Consider the following 23,348-nt stretch of genomic DNA (forward strand, 5'->3'; position numbering starts at 1 on the left):
CCTTGATCTCTATTGTCAATCCCTTCTGGGTAGAGACCGCATCTTCAAGGGCGGAGATTCGCTCCTCAGCTTCCCCAATCCTGGAAGCGATATCCGTACAGGTTTTAACCACCCTTCGTAAGGAATTTTGCATTCTGCGACAGGCCCCGTGGGTACGTACATTTTCCTGCAGAGTTTGCTCCCTATACAGCACGATAGTTTGGTAGATTGTTGAAAGAGTCATTTCATCTGGAGTTTCCATTGCAATAGATAAGGTGTTGCCAGGTGTATGTTCGATATTTGCGGTAGATTGGTCTAGTGATGTAAGCTGTGAGTCCACCTCAGTTGGGGCTGCAGTCGGAGCTGTAGATCTTGGAACTTTGCAGACAGTACTGGAGGCACTGGCTGCCCTCTCATCCTTAGAGGCCTCACTAAGACGCCAATCCCCAGATTCACTATGGTAATCGGACCACTCCAGCTCTACTTCATCATCAACCGATGAGCGGTCTGACATAGAATAGAATTTATCAGTAGTTTTGGTACTCTCCGGCTCCCTTACATCCACAGCAGCATCTGTAGATGGGACCGCCAAGTTAGTACTATACAAGAGAGCCACAGTTGACTGTGGAATAGCATAAACTACATCACCCAACATGCATTGGGAGGGAGGAGTAACCTCAGTCCCGGAGTAGTCAACAGATACTTGTAGAGATAAAGTCCGCAGGGTCCGATTACTGCTAGCAAAATCCTCATTATCAGGTATCATATCATCTAGACCTGGTGATGGTGATGGTAATGGTGACGAATGGCTTGTAAGAAGATCAGAACAAGCTACAGGTTTTAGGGTGTCAGAGCTATTAGGACCCAGCGCAGCATTGGCCTCTAAATCAGATATTGCTAGTATAGGCTGTAGTGATGGTGACGGTTGTGACACCAAAAGAATAGGGGCCAGTGTCGCCTCCTTACCGGCAGCAGCTTTTACATTTTTTGGGGAGTCCCGTGGCTTCTCCAGGCTTTTCAGATTTCCGCTGGCACCAAGAGCTTGTTCCTTAGTATTTCGCCGATTAAACAAATCCGGTAATGTCTGCCCTTTCCTTGATGTTGAGGAAACAATGGACGTTGGTTTCGATGCAGTCAACTTTTCATTCTCACCACCGGAGGGAGCCAGGCGTTCCTTCCCCTCAGCATCGGGAACGTTTCTTGTGCAGCCGCGGATTTTTGAGACAGCCGCGGCTCCTTTCACTGGCGGCTTCGGAGGCATAGTCAGAGATGCGGGAGAGTAGGTGTAGCCCGGCCACGAATTGCTCCGACAATTGCAGGAGAGCGGAGCTGAAGCCGGGGCTGAGTGATGGCGAGAGCAGGAGTGAACAGGAGCAGGAGCACACCAAATGGAGAGCAGCTTAGCGGTAAGACCCGCAAGGGCAGATTCAATCCGGGAGACAAACGCCATGCAGGAAGGCTCAGTTATGTTAACGAACGCCGGGATAGGGACCCGCAGGGGGAGAGATGAAATCCATGAGGACGCAGCACCAGCCTACTCTGCCATGATCACGGTCGCCATCTTGCGCATTATGAGGGTGTGTTCTTGGATTAGACAATCTGTTATATTATATATTGGCAACATCACGCCAAAAGGGCGGTCTGAAGGAATATAAAATCGATGTCACATAATATTGGCCTAATGTATCCAATATATTAACTCGCTGCCTTGGGTAAACCCCTTGTAAATACACTCAGACTATGCATACATTAAGAATCGGGCCTAGAATGAACAGAGACCATTTTGGTTTCATTTCCTGGTGTCTCTTTCGTTAGTGGAGCAAACACGTGACATGTTACTGTGTGGAGAGCCTGAAAGGTCGGCCTGGTCTATGAACAGACCATTGATTCTAACTTAGGAAACTCAAGGTCACATCTGTCTTTCTTGTACGATGAGCGCATTCTTGTAGGTGCCATGCCTGGACTCCTGTCCCCCAGAACGAAAGGGAGGCACCTTTACTGACCTACCCCCAGAATGACTTGAGCTGAGTGTTGAATCAATCAGTTGTGCCTTATATGGGTTTTCCTGCTGGCTTCACGAGAAGTGGTACTTTTCCATGTACGGGGTTTTCATGAGGTATGCTGAAAGTCTATATGCGCTGTCTTGTATGTAATCCAGCAGTCTCCTCTGCGCACCTTTGAGGGCTGTGTCTAGAGTGAGGCTCCTCTATATATGGCGCTTTTGCAAAATAAACGATTGAACCTTCCCATTGCCGACTGACTTATTCTTGGTAAATCAGGTATATGGGCTATTGGTAAGTATAGCTCTGTGGTATAATTTTGGGTACTTCAGAAGGCTAAAAGCGGGAAGCTATACATGGCCTTCATGGACTTAATATCAGCCTTTGACTGTGTTTCACATTCTAGGCTGTGGTCCATGATGGAGTGTATGGGCATTGACCTGCCGATTATTCGATTCATCTGCCAGCTGTACGCCAATGCCACTGCTTGTTTAAGATATGGCAGGAAGGGGGAGTGCACTTGTCAAAGGGAGTAAGACAGGGGTGTGTGCTCGCCCTGTTTCTTTTCTCAATCTATACTAACGGAGTGAAGTCCTCCCTGTCCGCTCTAACATTGGACGTGCCCAAATTCGACCAAACCCCCCTCCCGATCCTGGCATACACCGATGATGCAGTACTGATGGCTAGATTGGGGTTGGCCTTACAAAAATGAACCAAAGCTTATTCCATATTTATGGCCTCCCTTGACCAAAAAGTTAACAAATCCATCATTTATATTTGTGGCCGGAGCGACTAGAGGTGAGAAACATACACACTTTCAGCTGGCAGGTAAGGGAATTGAGGTGGTTGACTCCTTTTCATACCTTGGAGTGCTCTTTGCTAAGGATCACTCGTGGTCCAAATTAGTGAAAACAAAAGGCCAGGGTATGCAAAGGAGCCTCAATGCTGTTACAAGATTTGCAAAAAAGCTGGGAGGAAGCCCACAGGATGCAATTAAAAATATGTATTTAGCTAAAACAAAGTTGGCCGTTATATATGGAGCAGGTGTTTGGGGGATGGTCAATGATGCTTCATTACAGAAAATGGAAGACTCCTTTTTAAAAATCGTGTGTCTTTACCCCAATCAGCCCCAAATTACATTTTACACCTTGAATGGGGGCTTCCCTATTTGAGTGACACTGTAAGGTTGGCTCCAGTCCTTATGTGGCTTTCAATTAAGCATGGGCGTAAAATCCATTCCGCTCGCGGATTTTACGGATTTTCGGTAAATTCGCAATCCGCGAACTTACCGAAAATTCATAAATCCGTGCGAAGCGGATTTTTTTGCTTGGTCGCACTTGCCAACTAGAATACTATACAATTTCGCGGGAGTAAACACTCGCGAAAACGTAGATGTGGCGGGCAGCGACAATCTCGCAATTGCGAGATTGCAAAATTTGCAATTTCGCACAAGAAATCCACCAGCAGGCAGCATAAACCTTGAAAATTATGATTTTTATTAGAATAACTCCTCAGGTTGACATTTGCCTGCACTTTTTTGTTGTTGCAAGGAGTCCATTTTGGGGGGGGGGGGTGGGAGGAAGGAAGTGCCCCACAGTCTACAACTTCCTGTTCCTGTCCAGCAGGCTCCTCTCAGTGCTTTCTTCATGTGCTGGTCACTTTGATTTGGATCTTGACCTGGAAGCACTCAGCAGGTGCAAAAGTTCAAACTCATCATTAGTAACCATTCCCTGTAGTGCTTCCTGAGGGCCCCCTCCAGAGTTCAGTTGCCTACTTGCAACTATTCTATGACCCTGCTGTGACCCTCACAGCAGGCTCAGAGAATAGCTACAAGTATACAACAAAGGTCCTGTTAAAAAAATTACACTGCAACAGAAAGCAATTACAGATAAGGAAGCAGGTGCCAGGGATCTTGACCTGGAAGGATTACTTTTTGTGGATGCTGCTGGATATTTGGATTTTTGCAAAACTGAAAGCACTCAGCAGGTGCAAAAGTTCAATCTTATCATTAGTAACCATTCCCTGTAGTGCTTCCTGAGGGGCCCCTCCAGAGTTCAGTTGCCTACTTGCAACTATTCTATGACCCTGCTCTGACCCTCACAGCAGGCTCAGAGAAAGCAATTACAGATAAGGAAGCAGGTTCCAGCCAGGAAGTTCAAATTCAGTAACACATTAATCAGCCCCTAATTCATTTATGTCAGTTGAGGCAGGGCAGGTGTGCTTTTCCACCCATAATCTACAGTGATGAACTAGAGGGTGGCATGGGTGAGCCAGAGGGTGGCAGTGGTGAAACAGAGGGTGGCAGTGGTGAAACAGAGGGTGCTGTGATGAACCAGATGTAGAAACAACATGTTCGCGACCGTTGCTACCCGAAAAGTAAGTTCGCGTTTGCGAACTGGTACAAAATCCTTGCGAACTGGCAGAAATCCTTGCAAACACAAAAAAAAAAAATTGCGAGAGTTCGCGGATTTTGCGGATTGCGAATCCGTAAATACGCAATTTCGCGGATTGCCAATTCGCAAAATCCGCCCATGCTTACTTTCAATATGGCAGAGAACTACAGTGGACTTGACCCAAACAATCATTAGGGAATGCTATAACCTAGATCACTACAAAAGGATTGGGTGGCTAAATTACGTAGAAATTGAACTGAAAGCTCTAGGGCTGGGGAAACTGTAAAGATGTCACGAAGAAATGGATAACAAATGTATATACCCAAAGATTAAAATATGTCCGCAGGAAAAAAAAATGTCTCCACCATTCCTCCATTGCATACGATCTGGTCCCATCAATATCAGGAGAAGGTTTTCATTATTTATCTCGTATAAATAATGCGCAGCACAGATTTATTTTATTGCACTTCTGACTAAATATGATTCTGTTACTCCTGGGATACCCACAAAATAAATACAGACAGGCAGATCTTGCTCCCTGCCATTGCAATAACCATGACGTGCAGTAAGACTTATATATCTTATTATTTTGTAAAAATTATTGTGAGGAAGGAAAACTTTTATGCTCCCAATTCTGAGGCACCATCATTTTAGGCAATGCAGGGTCGCAATGTATTTTCTAAAGGCCTTACTGAACCCATTTGTATGTTTCTGTGTAGCTTCATTTTTATGGGCTTGTTTTAGGAAGAGAAAAAAGACGGGCTCATATCTTAGTAGTATTGTGCAGTTTTAATTATCAACTGTTTTTCTAAATGATTTTGAAGGTCATACTTGGATCACAATAAATCTGTTTAATACTCATTTTAACTATGTATATATGTATATTTATTGATTTGGAAATTTTGTATGTACTTATGTGCTTTTATGGTCAGTTTATAAAAGATTGAATAAAGCTGTGTGACTGACTTACTGACAAACTGTTGTCTTTTTTTGGACACCAATGACAGCCTTCATGTCCTGTTTTTGTACAGATGTGATACGCTGATGAGTGGGATTACGTATTACATTTGACACCCTGAAATGGCATTTTAAAAAAAAGTGACACCCTAAACAGCCTCTCTGTACAGAGGTGACATTACCACCATCTTTTTGCTATTTGTGAGACTGTTAGCAATTAATGTCAGAGTGATATGTTAATTCAGAGGACTGACATGCACACAGGGAATGTGTGTTGCAATGAATTTATTTGCACATGCTGTTCATGTGGTCATTTTGTACTGTTCCATGATTGTTAAGGACAATTACAATGTGACGTGTTCATGGAAAGAAATGGTTAATGATTGTGTTCCTTCGGGCTATTCCTGCTGAAGCTGCAGTGGGGTGTGGTCCACCTGCCTCATCTTCCTCATCATCTTCCGACGCATCTGGCACCTGGATCCATGGGGCATTGGTGGGTACACATATGTTGTGCAATACACAACATGGAATGATCATCTTGCACACTTTTTCTGCGCTGTACAGGAGTCTTCCATGTGATGTCCAGGCACCTGAAACGTGACTTTAACACGCCAAACATGTGCTCAACAATGCCCCTGGTGTGTTTGCGGGCCACATTGTACTGCCTCTGGGCTGAGGTGTTCGGGCTCGGAGGGGTGTCATCATCCACGTGCAGAGTGCATATCCTTGATCACCTGTGAGAGGTGAGTGAGATTAGTGTAAATTGGTGGTTCTGTATGCTATGTTGGTAGACTTACAGGTTTTGTGGCGTGTGATTTGTGCGACTTTGGGATTCATGTTTGCCATGTATTGCTTCTTGTAAATGTGCGGGAGCAATGTGTATTACATAGCCTCACAACTACTTCTCCCTCCCCCGAGCCTATTTACTTGTGTGCACTACGCGGTTGCATCACTGGCCCTCCTACGGCACACCCTTGTCATGTCTGTCTGCGCATGTCCGCAAACCTAACAACAACACTGTAATGTGGGCTGTTGAAGGTGGGCGGCCACATGTGTGTAGGCCTATGGTAAGGATAGGGCAGACACAGATGTAGAGTTCAGGCATGGCTGAACTCGCTCTGCGATTGAGGCTAGGCCTTTGGCTTGTGCTGCGGCAACGAAGATACACATACAACAGTTGGCATGTATGAGCCAAAACCCCAAGCGGTCTTGCGCTCTTTGATTTATACATTTGGGCGAGCCCACCCTCCAGGTGCATGCTACATTGCAACATAGTCGATTAAGGGCCGGGTGGCGCCAACACTACAACAGAGACACACGCCATAGTTACTTTTGTGGACAGCCGGGAGTTAAACCACACCCTGAGCCCAGAACTGAACCATGCCCTGAGCCCAAAACAGAACCACACCCAGAGCCCCGGGCAATTTCTTCACACTCCTCACACGCCTAAGCGTGGGCCACAGCGGCGGTACTGGGATGTTGTGCGCTTCGGAGTACGTCTCCAGACGTTCCATACAGGCTTTCCAGTGGCCTTCCTGGGACAGGAGTGGTCCTGTGACTGTGAAGGGCTCCTGTGGCGTTACAGAATACATGCTGTTGGCTGCTGGAGGCAGACTTGTGGGGTAGCCCCACGTGGTGATGACTTGCGGTGCACTGAGGAAGGCCCAACAGAAGAGCTGAGTGGGTGTGCAGCCTGCAATAATGCAGTGCCCTGGAGGCTGGACATGACTTGTGGTGCACAGAGGTAGTGGTACCTGAGGCACTGCGTCCGGGATGGGCCTAATGCCACATGGCGATGACTTGCGGTGCACTGAGGTAGGTCCACCAGAAGAGCTGAGTGGGTGCGCATAATGCAGTAGGCCTGTTGGGCCGGACTGGAATGGGTTTGTCTGAGACCTGCTGGACCGCAGTGTAGGTTGAAGGGAGCAGTCAGCACACACAGAACTCCGCAGAGCGATGCCGCTGGGTGTGCTGGGGGCCTGTTGCACGGAAGCCAGCGATCGGCTGAGGAGGCTGCCAAGCTCACAGGCCTAGCGGGTTGAAGATTGCTCCTGCAGGTGTTGGACCCTCTTGGAGACACATCGGTGGCGGCAGGTGAGCAGCGAGGCCTGGGTGCGCAGTGGTGGGCAATCACCGCTGGGTGCCGGATGGGTGTGGGGACCAGTGGGCTGGGGTGCAGCAGGTGCACAGGATCGCGCAGGCACCACCGGTCATGGCGGCGGCATCGTGGCAGGGTGAGAGGCACGGCCCTGGCAGACATGCCCCTGCAGGCGATGACGAGATGTGCGCTGGGTGGCATGTGACGTAGCCACCTCGTCGCCGGTGTAGATTTGTCTGTTGTACGTGGTCGGCATGTGTGTGTAGGCCTATTGTCAGGATATGGGGGACACAGAGACACAGGCTGTAGTTACTTTGGTGGCCATCTCAGGAGTGAACCACACCCAGAGCCCCGGGCTATTTATTCACACTCCTATGCTGGATTGGCATACGCCGGCCGAGCCCACAACGCTTACGCTTACAGGGGGCGGCATAGCTATCCAAGGTCTTCCCTACTGCCTGAGGTAACATGGTTGCGTCCACTGTCCACAACACTACAAACACCAGCAGTATATGCCCACATGGACATGTCTGTGCTCTGCATAATCAAGACTGTCTAGCACATCTCTGCCATGCTTGGCATTGTGTGCATTCTTATTCATGGGTCCATTGACTCCTTTGCACATTCTTGGTTCCTAACTCTCCCCACATTCTGCAATTCTGTGGTTGAGGGGCTATGCCTTGGTGGATGGTTTGTCTACATGTCTGGCCCCTGTTACTACAGTTACATGTCTGGTAGGTGGGCATGTTGGTTTGCATGTCGTATGTGATTTTGTTACGTGTGCATTCCCACAGTTGTGAGCTGTATGATTGTGGAAACGCGGTGTGCGCTGTGTTCCTTTGGTACTTACCAATGAGCAGTGCATTTCCATAGGCGCCATCCTGAAAGCGCTGGTTGATGATGGACTGTCGGAAGATGTAGGAATCATGCACACTGCCTGGGAAGTTGGCCACAACATTGGTGAACAGTCCCTGGTGGTCAACTATTGCCTGCACATTGATAGAATGCGTGTGCTTTCTTTTGCAGTAATTCTGTGCAGTGTCGGCAGGGGGCACAAGTAGAACATGTGTGCAGTCAATTGCCCCCAACACATGCAAGAAGCCAGCTATGGTGTAGAAGCCTTGCTTGGTCTCCAGCTGTTCCTGCGCAGTGTGGGGGAAGTGAAGGTGCTGGGGTATCAAGCTGATGATGGCATCCAAAACAGGTGTGAGGAACTTTGATAGTGCTGGCTGTTAGACTCCTCCAACTCTGGCAGTTGTTCGTTAGAAGGTACCAGAGGACAACAAGTGCAGCACAGCCAGCAGCTTTGTCTGCGGAGGGATGTTGGTTGTCCGCTTTGTTGATAGCGTCAGCCTGTGGGCAATGTGGGTCAGGATTTGCGAGGATGGTTGTCCTTTTGAGCCTGTAGTGGGCAATGACAACCTCTAGCGTTAAGTCTCTGAGGCTGGTGCGTTTTCGGTAGGTCCACTGTCTTGTTCTGCGCTGCCTCAGTGGTAGTACGGGGTTTGGTCCTGGGGGTCGTGGCGGTGGGTGTTGTGGCCCTCTTGGGTCTCCGAGCTGCATAATTAGTAAATTGATGGCATCTGTTGGTCTTCAGATGTGGCTCTGGGTTGGGCTCCCTGTATACTGCAGGTTTACGTCCTACTTAAGACCAGAATAAGGCCGGTCTTAAGTCCCTGCAGGTAACGCGCCTTATCGACGGTTTTTGGACCGCATCACCAATCTGGCTAGTCGTTGAGAATATTGCGAAGTGGTGTTATCGTGAGTTTTGGGACGGGAGCACCTACTCTGCCTATGATTAGCGTTAGTTGTCGCTGCCAGCCTTGGCTTTGGTTTTAGTGGCAGCTATTTCGGGTAAACTGACGATGTTGGCTGTTAGCGCAGGCTTGTGAATAGGGCGATACATCTATCGCCAATTTTGTGGCGGAAAAGTGCCGCTAAATTGGCAATTAGTCCTTGAGAATATGCCCCTGAGTTACATTAACACGTCTTTGGTTTGGTTTGGTCAAATTGGTTCACCTAGTCCTGTAATTATGTGGCTTATTGAAATGAACAAGTAAAGTATCAAGTTTAGGAAGAAAGTAAAATATATTTTTCAAAAAACTTTATAACAAAAAAAGACATCGCAATTGTAAATTAAATAAAACTAACTATACACATTTAGCAATTGTATGAATAGCACTCACATTTTCCAAAGTTCACAAATAAATTGAACACAACCTCACATAGAGAGAAAACCAATGCAGAGGAAATATCAAAGATTTAATCATCTGTAAAAAGCCACCATATGTGTGCCTCCGATATTTCTTCCTCCTCACATATGCTCGTTGTTGTTTAAGATTCTGCTTGAAAGACGACAGGGCAGACAACGGTAAACTTTTTAACACCATTTGCATGGTGACGATGACTCAACTTCCTTTATTAGAAACCTTCACTGGGAAACTTCTTGCAGTTAAGAATTTAATGTTACACTTTGATCATCTTCTTTCTTTTGTCTTGTACAGTGCGCCGCGTGATGAAGTTGCCTGTTGGGGTGAATCCTTTGACAAACTGCTCTCCAGCAAAGGTCAGTTTCTTTAATTTCCGTGAAGGCGAATTGATACTGGTTTCTTCCTTGTGAAAACATTACACTGTAATGCACAGCCACCCAGAGGTTAATATATCTCACTAGCCACACTTAGCAGCCGAGGGGGAAACGCATTGATTGCTCTATCCCATTCTAACCTATGCCTTGTGGGAGTCTTTTTCATCCTTCCAAAGCTTTTAGTAAAGTTTGAAGAGAAATCATTCATGCCTCCTACTGTACAAGGGTGGGAGACTGGTTGTCTATTCAACTTCTGGTTTAGACTGACATACGGGGATGTGCATTCACTCAGAACAGCCTCAAGGGGGGTTGAGGTATGTCCTGCCTTTCCTGTGTGACTCAGCGCTGGACTGAATAGACCTTGGCTGCATCCCCGATGTGCTATGAGAGAGTGGAGCCTTCCCTGGGCAGGCACAGTTGTTTATTGACCCATGACACAAGGCTCTTCTGCACCATGCCTCACATGAACAGGCCCAGCAGCATTTTGGGTCTTTTGTGAGTGGGCTGGTGGGTGAGTTCCCATGTCCACGGGGGGCTGCTGCCTTTCACAGGTTGGTGCAGGGGACTCAGAAAGATCTCCCTAGGAAATCCTTGCTTTGGTTGCCCATCACTCATTTCAAGGTGTATACCTGCGGTGGTGGGGCACTTTCTGGCTGTGATAATAGCTGGACGGGGAAAACCTCGATGGAGATCCCGAGCTTGCAGCCTGGATAATTGCCACATTCCAGGTAGTAAGAGCGCAGCTACCTCCGACCCGGCACTTTGTTTTCTGTGCCACATAGCGCATAATAAGAGCTCCGGTGCACCGGGGCCTATGGTATCAGGGTGAGCCATGTATTTTCCTTCATCAGTGTTACTGCTACCTTTCATCCCAGAATATAACAATGATATAGTCTTTGGTGCTTACGTTGTAAAAATAGCCAGTAACCGTCCAGTACGATGATCCATGTGTTTTCATTCATGTATGTAACTGCTGCATTTACTGCCCAGATGTTATGACTTATTTCGTGTATACCTTGCCATTGTGAGTATAACAGGCAAAACTTCAGGATTCACCACATGTGCAGTGATGGGGTTTTTGTACTATGTGAAACCTATAAGTATTTACTTGATTGCACTACCTTGTGATGTTATGATAATTGCATGGTTGGCTACGTGATTTTATGATCTATGTTACATCATGACAAGTGCCTAGGCACAAATATTTATGTGATTATGGTCTAAAGTGTTTTATGTACAATACAAAGGATATTTTTTATATAACTGTGTGTGGAGTCTCTTTTGTGGTGTGCCTAATGTGTCACTGGTGTGTGTGTGTGTGTTTTGCTCAAGCGCTATACACATTGTTTAAGGATAAGCCTCTCTGCTCTGCCAAGCTACCAAGGGGGTGAGCAGGGGTTATCTTGTGTGTGTAACTCCCTTACGCTGACTAGAGTGGTGGGTTTTGCCTGGCTTAGGTGCATAATGTATCCAACCAGAAACCCCATTTCTAACACCAGGGAAGCCTTTGGCATAGTTTATTTTTTTGTCGTGGGGGGGGTGTTTGCAAAGGTGGAAACGGTTGCCCTTCCATTCTTGGGCAAGATGCAGAGATCAAACACTTTCATATTCTTGGGCAAGTTGCAGAGATCAAACACTCCCTTGTTCTTGAGTACGGTGGGGGAAGGCATTACTACACCTGCACCCTTGGAGAAGTACTAGGGCATTAGGGTCTCTAATGACGCCTACCATTGACCAATGCGGTAGGACCAGCATTATTACACCCCTTCACCCTTTGGCAAGAAGGGGGTTATAAGGTCCCTAATGAACTCACACAGCATAGTTCAAGTTGGGTGCTAAGAAACATTGCAGCACACCTAGATGCAGCAAACACTCTCCTTCCACAGCCAATGGGAGAATTTGGGTGCACTCAGCCCTGAGCATGGCATTGGGTTTCTTCCCATTATTGCCCCCCACCAATTGATAAAGCAGGGGACAATAACAATATACCCCTTTTTCTGTGACAATGCTGAGGCCCTCGGGCAGGTGGCGCTAACATAGACACCCTTAACATCACCCCATGACCAGAAGCATTTCTTTCTCTTTCCCATTCATCCTAGATTAGATTAAAACTATATTTGCGATAAGAAAATGTTGCCAAAGCTCACCATATTTCTTAGAAGTGTTGCATTTCAGTAACTATTTAAAAAACCTCCCGATTTTTGTCAACACTGGGAGTCCTTTAAAAAAACATGGAAAATCAGTAGGTGTGCCTTACAACCACCTCTGTATCTGCAGTAATGAAGAAACAGTTTCCTTTTTGAGCAACACCTATTGACTATCCCAATACGTAATCATCAGCATAACAGAAATCAGTGCTTAATTTTTAAAATAATAAGATCCAGGGCTCTGACCAGGAGGCCACTGCAGTTTGCACCATCCCATTGCCCCATCACCACTGCCACTAACGATACCAAAACAGCTACTAACTATCTCTATCCCTTGCAAGTGCAACAGTTCAGGTTATCCAGTTCCCCAAAGCTAAAGCGATGGCTGGGGAGGCAGGTATTAGTATTTTTTGATGAATATTGTATTCATTAACAACTGTTGATCTGCTCATCTCTAAATTAGATGAGCAGTGCCACCATGTGAGAGTCATAAGTGTGGTGATGACAACTAACTGCTGGTGCCGAGTACCGGAATCCAATTACGTGTTGGTGCCGGGCACTGGAACCCACCTGCTCAAATTAAGCTTTTTTACAGATCATCACTATGTCACCTGAGTTCCTTTTGAATCTCCAACAATGGCTAATCTGTCCTTGCACAGGACCTTGGATTTTTGTAATTGTAATACCTATGAAAATATCCTGTTTTCTAGCAACAAAATTGCAATTTCTTTAATATTCTTCATGGCACCAGTTCTCCATCACCTAGTCAGGCAAATATTATTAGGGGTAGTGAGAAGTGCAGGGCCACGTTGGGATTTTGAGAGCAGTGCCGGCAGCTTTTGGATCTTTGGTTGCGTGCACCACTGATGACAGAAAGAAGTCATACCTCCAGTCCTTGGTATAAATCTGATTACTTATTAATCAAGGGGATCGCAATATGGGAGTCCATGTTGATCGGGCTTGAGACAGAAGATCACTCCATCTTGATCGACCGTGTCGCCGCCTTTGGCATTCAGGGCAGGGCCAGAGCAACGCTGGCATCCTTTTTGGCCAACAGAGTACAGTCCGTGAAGATGGGGAGTTTCTGCTCTCCTGACTTCACTCTCCCTTGTGGTGTCCCCCAGGGCTCCTCGCTAAGTCCGGCGCTTTTTTTTTTCTACGTGTCGGACTTGGCGAGGGTAATTAAGTCATTCGGTATGGGGTTAACATCGTATGCCGATGACACACAGCTGGTCCTGGAGATACACAAAAATGGAGAAGCAGTGGCAGCGAATTTTCAGGAAGGCATGAAGGCTATCAGTACATGGATGAACCGGAATTGCTTAGAGCTAAATTCCGACAAGACGGAGGTAATGGTTTTTGGCGAACTGACTCCGTCTTGGTCTCCGGTCTGGTGGCCTTCGGAACTGGGAACGCCTCCACTGCCAGTAGCCAAGGTGAAAAACTTGGGCGTGCTTTTTGACAATAAGCTCACGTTCCTCAGCCACGCCAACGCTGTGGTTTCGGCTTCTTTTTTTACTCTAAGAATGGTGAAGAAATTGCTCCCTTTTCTTCCTCCAACTGCAGGTAAAACTCTAATGTCCTCCTTGGTACTATCCAAGGTGGACTATTGCAATGGCCTACTGCTTAATGCACAGGAGCAAGTGGTGAGTAAGCTACAGCTTGTTCAAAATGCTGCTGCAAGGATCCTTATGGGGATACCGAAGTACGCCTCTATCTCTCCCACAATTCGTGAGCTCCACTGGCTACCCATAAGAAGTCGGATAAAGTTCAAGGCCATGTGCATTATCCACAAGGCCTTGAACAACAATGGTCCCGATTTCTTTAAAAGCGCTTTTAAAATGTATAAACCCAGTCGAACATTATGGTCATCCTCGGCCCAACAGCTCCAAATTCCATGCACAAAAAAGGTAACATGGGGAGATAGACGTTTTGTAGTGGCTGCGTCAAAACTATGGAATCAGATCCCTTCCCAGATTAAGGAACATTCTTCGCTGTTTTCCTTTCGAAAACATCTTAAGACATGGCTCTTTAACCAGTAAGATTTCACCGTAACCCTCGTAATCTGCAAACTCTAGCGCCGAGACACCGTAAGGTATTTGTGCGCTCTAGAAATTTTAAAAATAAATAAATAATATCAGATCCAAAAATATTGCATGGACAGAATATCAAAAATATCAAGTACAAACATATCGAGAAGGAAGTGCAAATAGGTAAGTATAGATCTACTCATCGTAACTCAACATCTATGTACCTTGAAGATATGTATATCATCAAGGTACATATATGTGGAGTTATATACAGGAAACTACTTTACTTCCCTATAGAATAATTACCTTCACAATATTTTTTTCCTCGACATTCTTGACACAATAAATAGTCCCACCATTTTTTTGGTGCTGACATTCTGTTTAAACACCACACACCCATATGTGCAAATTGGCTTACTTTACTCACAGTGGACTGGGTTGCCACACTGACCCTAGCTGCAGACTGGTAGGCGGTAATTGAGATATCTGGGGAACCCGATGTTACCATCCATGTCAGTTATTTAGTGGAGTGATACTGTAAACAAAGCCACTAAAGAGCCATTTTTCAGTCATACTCGCCCTCCAATTCACCCCATTCTGATCCTCATCAATTTCTGATTGTTCCTCAAACCCTAAGCTTAATGTATCCAAAGATGCTGTACCCCTGGGTGTCAGCTCCGCTTCTTCTTGTTTCTTTCCCTCTTTTGTCAATATTTCCTCGCAGTTGCATACTTAGTTATATTTGTAACTACTTTCTTTCTACAGAACGTCCTAGTCTTTCTTTGTTTCAGGTTCTCCTTGCGACCCTCAAGTTAAAAAAAAAATATTCCATAATTTGTTTACATTCTTCCTTTTGAATTTTTGTTTAATTATAATAATCACTTCCTACTATTTCTTTGCCACTATTTATAAATCCTCTGTCATCAATAATAAGACCCCCAGTGAGGAAATCTATTTAGTATGAGGTACCATTTTCCTAGAATGTGTTACTTACTTTACATAATGATGCTTTCATATGAATTTGTAACCCCTTGAATGAGTGGAAAACAGAATTTTCTTTCTTTCAGTTCAAAAATGAAGTTTATTGAAAAGAGTACATGGTAAAAGTACATAATATGAACAAATACTATGGGGAAAATAAGAAGGGGGTAAGAGGGAAGGAGAAATACACGATGATGGAGGTATATAAGGAAAAAGGAACAATACAATGTGAAATAAACAGTTCAAAATATATAAACAAATCCTGGAAAATCAAGGAATAAAATACAGTGACAATGCAATAGATTAAAAAGCAAATATAGCTAAGCAATAAAACGTAATAATTGAACATGAAGAAACGTAAAGGGCACTAAGGGGGTTTAGGGACTTCTTGCTGTTCAGGTCTAAGACGAAAGGAACGGGATGTACAATTATCTAAATATAATGTGATAGGAAGCCATAACTCGGCACGCTTGGCCGCCAACTGTGGAGGAAAAACAAAAGCAGTATCCATTCTATGATTGTGACATACATTATACCACCAAGCTTTAAACGTAATACTTGACGTGGACTTCCAGTTGACCGTAATTTGTTGAAAGGCAACCGCTAATAAGAGATCAACAATTCGAACATTAAGATCAGTAGCGTCCCAACAAGGAGAGAGGCTACCTAGGAAAACATGAGCATGTGAAAATGGAATAGCAGTTGAAAAAATGACGTTAATTTGAGCCCAGACCTGTAACCAGAAGGCATGAACATTCTTGCAAAGAAATAACATATGAAACAAAGTGGCATTCGGGGAGGTACATGACCAACAGGTATCTGGCGTGGTGGGAAAACGTTTATGAAGTGTGAAAGGAGTATGAAGTAAACGGTTATAAATAAAGAAAAGGGATTGTGTGAGGGAGGCAGCTCTGGAGGATTTGCGAATCTTTAACCAGATCTTATCCCAAGTGGAAGTAGGCCAAGATAAAGAAAGGTCCGTTTCCCATTGCTCCTCTACTTTGCTTTTGAGTCTAGGAGGAGAACGTGTGAGAAGATGTTTATATAGAAGTGCCGCTTTTGGAAAGGTGAGTAAAGTAGAATGTAGGTGAATAATAGGATCAGGAGTGGAAGTGGGAGGACGAGAAAGAGGAAGTGTATTATATGTGTCCATAACTGATGCTTTAAGTAGAAGATATTGGGGAAGAGAAGAGAGGGGTAAGTTAAAGGTGAGGCGAAGGGTGTGAAAAGGTAAGAAGACTGATTGTGAAAACAATTGTGAGATCCAAAGCAGCCCTTTGGTTCGCCAAGACTTCCATAGAATGGGTCTACCACGAATTAAAAGGGACTTATTATGCCAAATGGTGGAGGAAAGGAAATCAGCAATGCAAGCAGGGGGTGGCGGATTGGAAGAAAGGAGGAGTTTAAGGGTGAACTTATGTATAGGAGTAAGAATTGAGGTAGGCTTGCGGGAAAAGGAGATACATTCGGCAAAGGAGAAAGGTGAGAGAAAAAGGCGTTCTACCTTAGCCCACAAAGGGCAGGGAGAATCAGAATCCTGTAACCAAAAAGAGGATTGACGTAACAAAAAAGCCTTGTGATAGGCAGAAAAATCCGGAAAATTGACACCCCCTTCAGAAGTGGGACGAATGAGCCTAGCTCGAGACATTCTAGGTTTACTCTTGTGCCATAGGAAGGAAGATAAAATTGAATTGAGTTTTTTTATGAATTTAGCTGGAATAGGAAAGGGAATATTAGATAGGGTATAAAGAATAACAGGGGAAAGCATCATTTTGATAGTGTCTAGGCGACCCCACCAGGACAGGTAAAGAGGATGCCACCTAGCAGTAAGATCAGATATTTTCTGGATGCACTTGTTTGAGCAAAGGGAAACAGTATCAGGGATCGAGGGGGTAGTATGCAAACCTAAATATTTAATACTGGAAGGACTCCAGGTAAAGTTTGAGGCACTAAAATCATTCTTAAAAGTGAATTTCTTCAGAGGCAAAATTTCGCACTTATCATTATTAAGTTTGTATCCAGAAATTAGGGAATAATGTTGAACTTCCTCTAAAAAAGTGGGAATAGATACAATAGGGTTAGAGATGAATAGTAAAATGTCATCTGCGTACGCAGCCAGTTTTATAGAAAGGTCATTAACTTGAAAACCATGAATATCAGGGTTTTGACGGAGTCTAGACAAAAAAGGTTCTAGGGCCAGGTTAAAAAGGAAGGGAGAAAGAGGACAGCCTTGGCGGACACCTCTACCAAGATCAAAATAAGGAGAGATTTGACCGTTTGCGCAAACTGCAGCACGTGGGTGTGAATATAACAACGAAACCAAAGAAATAAATTTAGGACCAAATCCGAACCAGTTAAGGGTGTGAAAGAGATAAGGCCACTCTACCCTGAAGAAAGCTTTTTCAGCGTCCAAGGCAATGGCTGCGAAAGGAATTTGAAGTTGTGAGGATTTTGTCAAAATGTTGAATAAGAGTCTTGTATTGTCTGTAATGTAACGGCCTTTGACAAAACCTGATTGTTCATCTCCGAGGAGATCAGGTAGCAGATGGTCCAATCTAATTGCTAATAATTTGGCAAAAATGTTGTAGTCTATGTTAACTAGGGAAATGGGTCTATAATTTTTACAATATTGAATATCTTTCCCTGGTTTGGGAATTAAACAGATATGAGCATCAGAAAAGGTACCGGAAGAAGTACCTAATTCAGCAAATGAGTGTATAAGGGAGTGAAGTTTCGGAATAAGAAGCTTTGAAAAGTGAAGATAAAACTCAACGGTAAACCCGTCAGGGCCAGGAGCTTTGTTTAATTTTAGACGCTTTAGGGCGCTGAGTAGTTCTGTCTGTGAGGCGTCAGATTCTAAGGAGGAAAGGTCGAGAGGGAAAGAAGGAGGGGTTTGAATGGTGGAGAAATAGTGAGCAAGAGTCTGGGAGGAAGAGGGTATGTCAGAGGTGTACAAGGACTCATAGAAACGTGAAAAAGTAGCAAGAATGTCTGCATCCTTGTGTTGTAAATGGGCATCATCATCATAAATCGACTCAATGGTTATTTTATTTTGTTTGACCTTTAAGAAATTAGCAAGAATCTTCCCGGCCTTGTTCCGACCACCATAAAATTTGGCACTAGATTTAAGCAAATACAAAGAAGCATCTTCAGTAGACTTTTCGTTAAATTTAAGTTTAGCAGCAACCAAGGATGTCAGACTATCTGATGAACGTGAGGTAAAGTAGGCGTGTTCCAATCTCTTAATATCTTGAAGGAGGGTTTTGGTAAAGTTACGGGCAGATCTACGTTTCTTAGCGACAAAGTTAATAATGAAATCACGGGCAGCTGCCTTAAAGGCATCCCATAGAGTATGTTTTGAAATAGGCGGAACATCATTAAAAAGGAAAAATTCATCAAAGAAGGCAGAAAAAGAAGTAGAAAAATTGGGGTCTAGAAGGAGAGCGTTGTTGAAACGCCATCTCTTAGGACCCTCAGGTTTGGGTAAAACTTCCAGACTAACCAAAACAGGGGCATGATCTGAAAGTAAAATTGGACCAATTTCTGCCGCTTGGAGAGTTTGAGATAGGGCGTGGGAGACAAAAATATAATCAAGCCGTGATTGGGAGCGGTGGTGAGGGGAATAAAAAGTAAACTCCTGTAAAGTCGGATTACATAAGCGCCAGGAGTCGACAAGCTTATGTTGTAAAATAGCTTGGGTAAACAATTTATGTGGCTTCGTGGGTATATAAGTAGCATCAGATTTTCTATCCAAAAAGGGGTCAAAAGGGTGATTGCAATCTCCCGCAAGGATGAAATTATCATCCATAAATTGAGTGATATTGGGAGAAAGGTTAGCCCAAAAAAGGGGTTCACCCGTCGTGGGGCCATAGACATTAAGGAGAGAGATTGGGACACCTCTAAGTGATAGTCTGACATGGTTCCATCTGCCATTGGTATCAGAGTCCTGAGAAAGAACCGTCAAAGGAAGCGATTTACGGCATAAAATGGCAACACCATTACGTTTCCCATCACCCTGTGAGAAGAAGACATCGCCCACCCACCCTCTCTTGAGTTTACCAGATTCCGCATCCGAGAGGTGGGTTTCTTGAAGAAAAGCAATATCAGTATTTAATTTGGCTAGGTGAGATAGAATGCGCTGTCTTTTAACAGGTGAATTGATACCCTTTACATTCCATGAAACAATATTTAAAGACATAGGTTACAGATAAGATTAGAAATCGATTGAGCAATGCATCCAAGAAATAATGAGGAATAGGAGAAGGAGCAATTAGAGATAGAAGAATAATTGATCATAAGAATATGTAGAAAAATAGGAAGAACATGAAGATGATGGAAGAAATGGAGATGAAGAGCAAAATCGGAAATGGGAAAGAAGTCCAGGAAGAACGAGTAAAGAATGAGAGATAGAAAGGGAGTGCAGACAGGTGAAACAAGGTACAAGAAAAAGAATTGAATGAAAGTGAGGAAAGAGGAGATATAACCTGAATAGAAAAGAACATCATCGGAGAGCAAAACAGGAGTTTGTTTGAGGTAGGAAGGGGAAGTGAAGAGGGAAAAAAAACATAAAAGGTACAAAAAACATGAGGAAAACATACCTACTGAGGGAAATGACGAGAAGAAGATGAGGGGGGAGGGAGCCAGGTAGGGAAGGCAACACAACCGAGGACAACCGAGCAAGGTGCCAGGGAGATGTCATCATGGATCAAGGGGTTCCTGTGAAAACAAAGACGGGGTAGAGCTGAGAAAACAATAGACAAGAAAGAGCAATGACATAAGAATGACAATGAGGGAATGAAACTTAAGGTACAACGTCAGAATGTGGAAAAAGAGGAAAACAAACAAGCAAGCAAGATACTATATAAAGGGGAGAACCAGAACAACATAACGCAGAAGTAATACATAAACTAGGTATCAGGATCAAAAAATCATCCTAAAACATCAGGCGACCAGCAACACATCATGAAAAGAGCATAAGTCACCAATAAGTATGCAGTGTAAACTGTCAACCAGGAGAGTGAGATGAAGGACCTGAGGTATCCATTGTCGAGGTACGATGGGCATTGATGAAACTCTGCAATCTCACTGGATCCTCATAAGTGGTGGTCTTGTTGTTGTAGGTGACCTTAAACAGACAGGGATGGTATAAGCCATATCGGGCACCCATATCGCGAAGGACTACTCTCATGCTGAGGAAAGCTTTCCTACGATTGGCAGTAGCTTTGGCATAGTCCTGAGCGAAGAATAGTGGGGAATCAAGCCAAGTCAGTTTAGGATGGGCTTTGGCGGCTGCTAGGACTTTCAAGAGGTCGGTGTATTCCAGGAAATAGAGGATAACACCCCTAGGCCTTTGTGACATGGAGAGGGACGTAGGTAAACGACCCAAACGATGCGCACGTTGGATGTTGAGAGATGTATCCTGCGGTAGATGGAGCAGTTTAGGAAGGAAGGATTTAAAAAAGGCAATCGGGTCAGAACCTTCAAGATTTTCTGCAAGACCGTAAATGCGTAGGTTGTTACGCCTGCCTCTATTTTCCAACTCTTCCACCTGCTTTTGAAGAGCGCCTACCTGCGAAGACAGATGTGTGACCTTGGCTTGTGATTCTTGAAAGGATGCAACAGAGTGTTCCACCGAAGAGACTCTCGTTTCAATTAGAGACCAATTGTCTGTGAGAACTTGAAGTTTGGCGTTAGTTTCCTCCATAAAAGGACGTAGTGTTCCAATTTCCTCGAGAAAAGGACGAAATGAGCGGATTTCCTGCAATAGCAGCTCCATGGATACAGGAGATGATGGCTTGGGTGGAGAGAGAGGGTGTTTTTTTAGCCGCTTGACAGTTGTTTTCCCCGAAGCTGTGGTAGAAGGTGTTTCCATGAGCTCCTCTGAGCCCGAGGGCGAAAGAAAATCCTCAAGTTGGGAAAGGGCTGAGAAAACTTTAGAGTTCTTAATAAAAGCCACCCTTGTAGACGCTTTGGAAGAGAAGCGAGACATGTGCTGCTGCTTGCCCATGTAAATGAGCAGAGAAACGAAGAATAAATGACAATTGGTGGTAGGGAGGAAAAATGCTGGAAACAGCCCCAATAATACAAAGGTGGTCAAAGAGATCAAAAGGCAGGAGATCGAAGAAATGCAGACAGGTATATCACAGAAGACACCACCCAAACTGCGCTGAAAATCGTGAAAGTCTAAATTGCAAATGTATAACAGCAGGAGTGAAGGGCATCTCCAAGCATCAAAGCCCGTGGGAAAGACAAATCACCATGCCGTCGTTGGGCTGAAAACGAGGAATGTAGAAGGCGCCTGCTTCACTGAGGTAAATCTCAGAAGGAGATATCGACTGGTGGGGATGATACGCAATCTACCATCCCTGCGTGCCTTATAAAAGTAATATAGACAAGAGAGCCGTTTCAGAGGACACCCAGAAGATATATTGCTTAGGGAAATTCAGGCATTGAGGCAGAAGGAGATTGAGAGAAGTACTCCAACAGGTAGGCAAATGTACTTCATAGCCTGTAAAATGGTGGCCGCGCTGTATGAGGAAGAGGTCGACCTCAGGTGTGTGGCGCAGAATGGAGAATGCAGCAAGGCTGGACCCTGAGGGGAAGCATAGGCGGGCTGGAGATATTGTAACTCACATTAGGAGGCTGGGCGGAGAAACCGCAATTACCGCTGCGTGAGAGCCGCTCCGTGACTGGAAGCACAAAATGGCCGCTGCAGGCGCCGGAGCGTCTGTGAGAGCGAAGCGGCGAATATCTTCTTCTCCTTCGCCGGGACAAGGTCGTTAGGAGCGCTGCTGCATAGCAGACAAGTTCCGACGTCCGGACTTGAGCTTCAAAGCAGGAACATCACGAAGGGGAAGGTGAGATTCCTGGCACCTCAGCGGAGCCTCACGCCAGCGCTGCCATCACCTACGGCGCCAAGCCACGCCCCCAGAATTTTCTTTCTGAATGAATTCCTGAGAAGGGTGGGGGGGGAGGAGGAACTGGCACTTTCAAAATCAGCAGATTGGATAATGTGATTGCTTACTAATAAGTAATTAGGTAACGATCAGGGATGTTGAACATGGAAATGAGATTGAAAGAGTTGTTATTTGTTGATTTTTAGAGTTTAAATATCACTCTCAGGTAGAGATATGACGAGTATTGAAAAGCATTTGGAAACTTAGCCAAGATTACAGAAAAAACTATGTTCAAATGACTTGTTGAAAGAGGATGGATTATAACAAACCACCACATTAAATGTACATAAGACCGTATGACCAAGGGAGTTATCATTAATGGAAATGAAGAGAGACAAATTGCACCTCCTACCTTGGAACATAGCGGGTGTCAAGAAAGAGCTTGAGGAGGGCATTCCCCCCAGGCACTGGAAAAATACGATAGGATAGTGCTCCAAGATACATGGGCGTTAGACAACCTCCCCCTATAAAGGCTACACACAATATTTCTTAGAAACAAAAAAAAAAAGAGTCATGGCCGCCTGAAAGGGACTCTGGCAGTATACGTATCCAAATCACTCAACATTGATTCTGAACAAATAACAACCACAGACTCAGGATTGCAAATAGTCAAACTCTCTAATGGCGGCAATCCGGGATTCAGAACAGTACTATTGCTGAATATATATATATATATATATATATATATATATATATATATATATATATATATACACCCAACTACCACGGAAAAAAGGCATTGATCTCGACACTTGTAACAATTGTCAAAGAAATAAGAAACACACAGCCTCTCTGGGACATAATAATAACAGGTGACTTTAATTCTAATTTGATCCATTCCATTCACCTGATGAAGATGACAAACTAACATCCAACAATATACATTGGGAAGCCCCATTGTAGTTTCAGATGCCAGCATACAGCCTGGATAACTTAAGTAAGGATCTTGTGACAACTTTAGAGCACCTGGGGCTGCGAGTAGTAAACGGCAGAATGACAGAGGACACCCCGTCGAAATGTACATTCCACAGTACAAAAGCCCAATCAATATTGGACTACACAATAGTTTCCCTGCCCTTGATGCCGCACCTAATTCAGTTTTCAATCGCTTTCTCCACGCTGAGCTACCATAGCCACCAATGCATTTCATTCGGTGTACACCCTGGAAGGCACTCTAACAATACAATTTTGGATGGTTCCAAAAATACAATCAACATAATACG

General features: G+C 44.7%; 1 protein-coding gene across 3 annotated transcripts in view; it reads left to right on the plus strand.

Moving 5' to 3' along the window:
* RGS18 (regulator of G protein signaling 18) overlaps positions 1–23,348 on the plus strand; it is a 225,419-nt gene that overhangs the window by 162,896 nt on the left and 39,175 nt on the right. For all 3 annotated transcript variants that reach the window (XM_078687093.1, XM_078687084.1, XM_078687102.1), the window contains one exon: positions 9,932–9,993. In XM_078687093.1, the coding sequence (XP_078543219.1) occupies positions 9,932–9,993 (62 nt within the window). The remainder of the gene's footprint in view (positions 1–9,931; positions 9,994–23,348) is intronic.

The sequence above is a fragment of the Lissotriton helveticus genome, chromosome 1_1 (genome assembly GCF_964261635.1).
Source record: "Lissotriton helveticus chromosome 1_1, aLisHel1.1, whole genome shotgun sequence".
NCBI lineage: Eukaryota > Metazoa > Chordata > Amphibia > Caudata > Salamandridae > Lissotriton > Lissotriton helveticus.